General features: G+C 28.2%; 1 protein-coding gene across 1 annotated transcript; it reads left to right on the top strand.

Annotated features, from left to right (window-relative positions):
• Positions 1-1,174: 1,174 nt before the first annotated feature.
• Positions 1,175-4,973, top strand: LOC100575884 (tetratricopeptide repeat protein 19 homolog, mitochondrial-like). The gene is made up of 3 exons (XM_003245709.4): positions 1,175-2,236; positions 3,265-3,527; positions 4,293-4,973. Exons 1-3 carry the CDS (start codon positions 1,958-1,960, stop codon positions 4,822-4,824), a joined length of 1,074 nt encoding a protein of 357 aa, XP_003245757.1. The 5' UTR covers positions 1,175-1,957; the 3' UTR covers positions 4,825-4,973.
• The last annotated feature ends 3,255 nt before the right edge of the window (positions 4,974-8,228 follow it).

Here is an 8,228-nt window from a genome sequence, read left to right as displayed (position 1 = left end):
TCCTTGACTGAATGTTTGAGAGTAAAACTATAATTTCTTCAAAATCTGTTTCACTGGTTATGTAAGCAAAGTCAAACCACTTTTTTTACTTCATTGTTGACCTTAAATAATTTTTTATTCGTTTTAGAACAGAAAACGAACGTTTAGCTGAACAGTTGGTAGATGCCGTTGATAAAAAAATACGTATTGAAATGTCTACGTATGGATACAAAATTATGAAATTGTTACTTCTTATCCATAATATGAGTTCCAAAATAGTTTGTGGATTATTGCCAGATAATCGTTTTTCTTATACTATGATATTATATCATTGAATTAAAATTTAATACAACCATTATACAATGACCCACTTGTAATCTACTGTACAGCAGAACGACATCCACTTACCTGCTTTTTTTACATCGGATTTTCACCAAATAATTTAATATAGCCATAGCTAGAATAATTTAACATTAACATTTTTTTTGTGTTGTATGCTTCTATAACTATTGCGGAGTGGTAACTTCACGTTGATTTCAATCCGGTATACCTATATACAACGTTAGTCCCTCGTAGAGAAAATTATTGTTTTCACTTTTTTATGGAAAACTATGATTTAAACAATATTAGGTATTCTATTTTAGCTCCCAATCGAATTTTTCAAACATTTGTTTTCACAAATAGGTTTTAACGCTCTTTTTTCTGATGATTACTGATTAGTCTTTTTTATGTTAAAAAGCACATATATTTCCGGGCGCTAGCGTGGTCATTCGCTCGATCTGTTCGCTCGGACAATTATTATAATCGAAAACATCCATCGACTTGTTGTGTAAAACCACCTCGGGTAAACAGCGGCGCCATTAGCAAAACTGCAAAAAAATCGATAACATGACCCGGGGTTTTGAACTTGGGTCATCTACCATAGTGATGTATATTGTATACGTCTACCACTGGGCCACGTCAGCTCGCAGGCAATTGTGAAATTTAAGTTGTTTAACATTATATTATATACTAACTTTGAATTGTCGTAACTTCAAAACTACGTCCGAATACCAAATTCTGACTTCACCATCGTTTTCGGTGTCCTTAATTGGATAAGTTTATAAAACAAAAAAAATTGCAAAAAGAAGGTGTTCAGTAAAATAGAAATATACCCATTTTACAGTTTAATTTCCAAAACAAGACTGTACTAAAATCATAGACATATTAATAGTTGGTATGTCATACAAGTTGATTGAAAACCAAAACCAACGACTACAATGCAGACCGTTTAGACATTTTGATATACATTTATGGCAGTGGTTTATCATAATGTAAACTGAAAATTCTAAAAAAATAATTATACACCCATTTGGAGTTGGAATAAACAATTTTTAGAAGCACTCTTCTACATAGCTCCGCAGAATCATGACAAAATAGATTTTGTAGATCCGTGTTCTATTTTGTCATGAACTAATCAACAACAAACAAGAAAAACAATAGATTATTATCTGATATGACGAATTTCGATATTTAAGAATGCCCTTATGCGCAGGTGGTTAGAGACGATCGATACAGATATGTTTCTGATTGGTCACTGAATTCAGAATTTTGGTATCAATCCACTCTTGGCGTAACGCTTGCGCAAATCTAATATCTCCTACTGAAAGTCGTGGTCACTTGCGATTGGCTTAAACTCAACAGACTACATCTACATTCAACAGTTTACACACACAACGTCACCACTAGACGTTATTCAAGTATTGATCCGAACCCTGGCCACTGGGTTTGATTACATCGCTTGATAGTTGTTACAATTTACGGACCAGTATTTCCCTTGACAGTACCTTGTGACGTTGTGTTCACAACTTTTTAGTATATTCAACAGAAATAAATCATAAAAAGGAAGAACTTTTTTAAATAACACAAATCTGTAATTTAAAGTCAAGTTTTGAACTTACATTTTAAATATTTTATTTAAAAAAACACTACATTCATTATGTCTCTTTTGTTCAATGCGAGACGAGCTAAATGCGTAAAATTATTTTTTCCTGTTCTCAAACATATTTCGACCAATAATAATCAACGAGCAATTGCGCTTCCTAATTTAAAACGATGTCTTATAATTTCTATGGGATATGTTTGGTCCAATCGTAAAAATTCAGCAAAATCAATAATATTTGGATTTTCATTACTTGGTTTAGTTGGACTTAAAGCGATTGACGCAAATCGTCAACTATTCGATTATACTATTGAAAAAGGAATATTGTATTTACAAGTAAGTATATACGTTTAAATTATTTAGAATATAATATAGTATTTGCCTTTGTGTATCATGTGTCTGTGTAGTTGATTATAATTATTAAAATTAAAATACAAAAGTAAATAAATAATAATATTATTATTATTAGGTGCATATTTTAAAAATGTATTCTTCATCATGTTGTAAGTATAATTATGTTAATTTATACTCCCACTTAGTCGCAGCACAAAGTGTTTTTAATTATATCACTAATTAGTAACTTATACTACACATAAATTGGTATAATAAGTAATAACATATGAGCATTTCATAAAATTGATACTTAGGTAGCACAATTGTATTATAATCAATTCTTACACCTAGTCTAAATTTTATTTACAATAAGAAACTCAAACGGCGGTGATCAGCTTAACGGATAACACCTATTTGTCGCCCCCCCCCCCTGAGTCATCAATCTATATATCTGCCGTGTAGAACTGCCATGCCCCAGTCGCCAAGTCGGCCGGCATTTGCGTTTCTTATTATGAATGGAGTATAAACTTATTAAATGTAATATGGATGCTTTAATTGAGGGTACGTTTCATCTACATTTACTTACATTTTACTTAATTTAATATATATCTACATAATGATAAACTAAAAATGTCAGCACTGGAATTTACTACGATTAGTCCTTACCGATGATAATATTTAACAACAGAATAAAGAATATTTAAGCAAGATTTTATCACATAAAAATTTCTCTTTTGAACTTGAGTTACCTCCTTAGACACTTGTCTGTGCTCTATGCATCTAGTGTTCACTGCCTAACACTTTGTAGGTACATTAAGATCAATAAAAAATTATTTTGAAGATTTTTTTGGTACATTTATTTTAAGACTATAGCAAAACACCTGCTGTAAAATTCTATCCATGCACATGATTGTGAATATGTCGTGAACATAATATTTTATCATATTTTAAGAATTAATAAAATAATTAAATTTATTCATGATAAATAAGTAATAAATAATAATGTTCTAATATAGTTTTGTATATTTTAGAATGACGATTACAATGCTTTTGAGCAAACATTACATGAGGCTCTCGAAATTGCTAACGATTTAAATAATGTTAATGGTATTACACATGTATATGATGTGTTAGCAAATGGAGCATTTATGAATAAGGAATATGAAAAGGCGAAAGATTTATTCACCAAAGTTGTTATTCGGTTGATTGATCAAGGATACCCAAAAGATGATCTTAACATTCTACACTTCAATCTTCAAATTACTAAAATTTACGAAATTCAAGAAAAATACAAGTAATTATTATATTACTTATATATCTAAAATTTTTTTGTTATATATTCCAAATAAAAATGCAAATGTCCATTTATTTCTTATATGCTTGATCAAAATTAGTACTTATAGTATTATCTGAATTACAAAATTAATAATATTCTCAAAATATTTTATTACTTTATTTACTTATGAATTATGAGTAGGTATAATACAAATATAACTTAAAGTAATATTTAACTGTAAAGTTTACTTTTGTTGTATTTTTTGATGATTAAATGTAATAACATCATGTAATTAAATGAAAATTAAACTAACAAATGTTTATAAATATTTAAAATGTATTAAAGCTTATTAAAAAGCTGTACTTATTTTTTGTTGTAACTAAATATTCCTCAATTTTCAATTATCTTTTATAATTGTGCATTGAGCGATTTCCTTAATAGTTATTTAATGCCACAAGAAAAACCACCGGAAAATTACGAAAAAAACGCTAAAAATGGGTTTTTAATTTCTAACGCTTTGTTTATCACTATAGAAACGAATAAAAAATTATAATATTTTAATAATAATTCAACTTACATGATAAAATAAATAATAACAAAATATAAAATATCCAGACTGACAAACCGTCTCCGCTCAGAATCGTTTTTCTTATACAATGATATTATATCATTGAATTCAAGTCTAATCCAATCCATTATACAATGACCCACTTGTAATCTACTGTACAGCAGAGCGACATCCACTTACCTGCTTTTTATTATTATAATGTAAAAATGTTTCAGAAATTCTGAAGATGGTTACATATACTGTTTACAACATTTGGAGAAGAAGTTAAAAATTCATCCTGAAAACAAAAACATTTTAGATTTATATGCTAACACATTAAACGTATATGGTCGCTTTTTAAAGAAACAAAAAGAAATTAAGTTAGCAAAAGTTTCTTTTAAAAAAGCATATATAATTAGTGTTAAGTTAAATGGAAAAATATCTGAAAATAATGTAATTTTGTTGAATGTTCTGGGAACCCTATACTTTGCTGAAGGAAATTTAAACAAAGCAATATTGTACTTTACAAAGGCAATAGATATTGGGCAACATCTACCTAAAATGCAAAGTTTTGCAGTGGTACATATAAATATCGCTCACACTTACTTAAGACTAGGAATGTTAGAAAAAGCAGAAGAAAACTGTGAGAAAGCATTGAAAAATGCTAAAATACATTCTTATTTTAGAGCCAAAAAAGAAGCAGAAATTTGTTTAGCTAAAATAAACAATGCTATGAAGAAGAGGCAGATTGGCCAGGTGAGAAAGTAGGCTTAATAAAGAGTAGTAAAACAGTAGACTAGTAGACAATAATGAAGTAGTATGGTGGATTTTAATCACACTAAATAAACTATAACACACAATAAATAATTCGTAGAAAATATTCATGATTTATAGAATAATACATAGCTTAAAACAATTTTAAATAGTTTATTATAATATTTATAACCAAATAAAAATAGGTACAATACAATACATAATAAATTATTATATACTAAAATTATTATTAATATGCAACATAAACTATTATTATTATTTATTATCATTTTAATATTAAATAATATTAACCTATTTATTATGTCAGTGTTTTTAATAATTAATTTTTATTACCTACTCAGCTAGTCAGCTATTATTTTTGATTTTTCTTTACTTATTGATTTGTTAGTAATTAGTATACTATTATGATACCAATATAATATGCTCGCATAAGATTGCCTACAAAATTATACACTTTGTCTTAAAATTACAATATATATTATATATTTGTGGTTTTTTAATGTATGATGTATGAGGCACGTACAACCCATTTGGGTATTTATATGTTCTATTATATAGGTACAACTTTAGACTATTTTAGGTTGCATATTAAATAGCTAAGTTACTACTAATTTAAATATTGTTTTTAATTTATAATCATAATATACTTATTTTTTTTTAATATTGCTTTAAATCACCCTTAATTGTAATAATAACAATAATACATTTCTGATATTTATGTGATTGTATGTTTTTTCTTTAGTTTTGAATTAATGCTAAGTTACATACAAATTTATTTATTTTTCTGTACTTACAACAAATTAACAATAATTCATATTTATATAAGTTTTTTTTTTTATTGGTCTTGAAATTGTGCTCGAATTGGGTGGGGGGGGGGGGGTGCGCAGGGGGACGGAGCTCCTCTACTATTAAAATTTTTTTTTTGCGTACCCCAACTATTTTTTTTTACTTGGACGGGGAGACTGACCAAACTAATGCCCAAAATAATTTTTTTTTTAAATTTGGAGTGGATTTAAATTGTTTTGTCAAAGATAAACCTAATGAATACCTAGTAATTTTAAATTTTTTAATATAAAAATATTTTTCATCCTATTTATGGTTTTGACTAGTAGTGTTTAACCTTTTTGACTCGCGATCCACTGTTTTTGGAACAATATTTTCACGACTCGTGTCACCTTTATAGGCCATAAAAGAAAAAAGACTAAGCTGCTAGTTTTGCGTAATTTCCCGTGCATAAATGTGCCCAAAATAGGGTTGCCATTCGTCCCGATTTCGCCGGGACACTACCGGTTTTTACTACAGAGTCCCGATATTTTTCATTTGCCGGCCGGGACGTGGATAAGTACCGGTTTCTTAAAATAAGTCCCGAATTGTTCACGTGTGAATAACAAACAATAAATAATTGTTGGAAATTTCTGAGATAGCCGAGGACCGATAATTTTACCGATAAAGTTTTATAGCGACACAGCGTATACAATTTATAGAAATAACGATTAGTCATATATTATAGTCATATATTAGTCTTCACTCTTCAGTCATACGTATTTAGTATTAAATTACTTTGCTGTGTTCTGTGTTGTAGTTACTAATTTTTATTTTTATGCTATTCTACGTATTATTATTTTAAACATCATGGCTCCCAAACGATTATGCAGCTTCACTGACAAACTCCAAAATGAATTTCCATTCATTAAAAAGGTAAAAAGTAAAAACTGACAATAATTTTGATGTGCAATGTACTGTATGTTTGAGTACATTTTCAGTTAGCCATGGAGGGAAAACTGATATAACATATCATATGAAATCCAATAAACATAAAATAGCACAAAAGGCTGCATTGACATCTGGCAAAGTAAATAATTTTTTTACACCATTAAAAGCTAATGACGAATCATTGAAATTAGCGGCCAAAGAAATAACCTTAGCTTTTCATACTGTTATGCATAATCATAGCTTTAACTCAATGACTTGTACAGCAGATCTTAATCGTCTTTTATTTAATGAAAAAAAATTTACTTGTGCTAAAACAAAAACCCGTGACCTAAATACCTAATAGTAAATATTTTAGCTCCTTTCGCAATGGAGAATACTATTGAAGGTTTAAAAAAAGCTAATTATATTTCTGTGCTTGTTTATGCCTCAAATCATAAGTCCGTAAAATTAGTTCCTGTAATTTTTGGATACTTTAATCCAGAGAATTTGATTAAAAATGATATTTTGGACTTTTCGAGCTTACCCGGAGAAACTGCCGAGTTAATTCACAATAAAATTGTAAGTGTTTTAAAAAAATGTGAACTCGAAGAAAAAATTTTGACTTTTTTATTTATTATAAATATTATAATATAATAAAAATATTAAATGACGTTGGACTAAAAAAAGTATTATTAAAAATTCCAAAGAATGTGTTGTGGTGGGGGGGGGGTATTATAGTGTCCCGACTTGTATTTTTGTATAAATGGCAGCCCTAGCCCAAAACGTTTCCAAAAGTTTCAATAAACATTTGTTTAAGTTTGAAATCATAAGTAAACTCAACTTATTGATTTTAGTAGACATTTTAATTATCATTATATCTACTGTAAAACATGGTTCTTCAATTCATTCATAACTTATTCGAATCCATAATTTATAATTTTATGATAAACTTATTTTTTTTAAAACAAAAAAGACTTGTCACGACTCATTTTTATAGATTACGCGACCCAAGATTTGGTAGAAACACCGGTTGAATACCACTGGCTTAGATTTCCTAATACCTTGCTAATTTTTTTATTATTGTTTGTTTGTATTTATGCCTAGTTTAGTAGTTCGCAGATATTATGTACCTACAATAAACTATTGTATTATAAAATATCTGCAAAAAAAAAATAAGTTATGAATGAATTGAACAATATGCACGGGAAATATCCCGTAATAACGCAAAGCTTAAGTTTTTTTTCTTTCATGGCTTACAAAGGTGACACGAGTCGTGAAAATATTGTTACAAAAACAGTGAATCGCGAGTCAAAAAGGTTAAACATTACTAGTCAAAACCATAAATAGGATAAAAAATATTTTTATATTAAAAAATGTAGAATTCATTAGGTTTATCTTTGACAACAACTTAGATCCATTCCTAATTTTAATAAAAATTGATTTGGGCATTTGTTTGTAAATATCTGTGAACTAGTGTTCACAATATTGACATAAGTATGCGCCTATAGCACAAATAATTAATAAGATATTATCACTGATAATTATAAATCTATTATTTCCTACCGAAAAATGTAGGTAGGTATTATCTCTATCAATAAAAATTTCGAAAAATAAAATATAAATCCATATTCACTTACATGTTATATACGCACATATAGTTAAATATGTTAAATTTGGAATTTTTGATTAGAAAATTCTGTAACTAA

The sequence above is a fragment of the Acyrthosiphon pisum genome, chromosome X (genome assembly GCF_005508785.2).
Source record: "Acyrthosiphon pisum isolate AL4f chromosome X, pea_aphid_22Mar2018_4r6ur, whole genome shotgun sequence".
Taxonomy (NCBI): Eukaryota; Metazoa; Arthropoda; class Insecta; order Hemiptera; family Aphididae; genus Acyrthosiphon; species Acyrthosiphon pisum.
Note: the sequence above shows the minus strand (reverse complement) of the source record. Positions and strands in the feature narration are given on the sequence as shown.

Bases quoted from the DNA above. Each gene is read 5' to 3' on its own strand.
- LOC100575884 (XM_003245709.4), top strand. From the start codon at position 1,958: ATGTCTCTTTTGTTCAATGCGAGACGAGCTAAATGCGTAAAATTATTT. The intron at 2,237-3,264 runs GTAAGTATATAC...TGTATATTTTAG, and splicing joins AAGGAATATTGTATTTACAA to AATGACGATTACAATGCTTT. The intron at 3,528-4,292 runs GTAATTATTATA...AAAATGTTTCAG, and splicing joins GAAATTCAAGAAAAATACAA to AAATTCTGAAGATGGTTACA.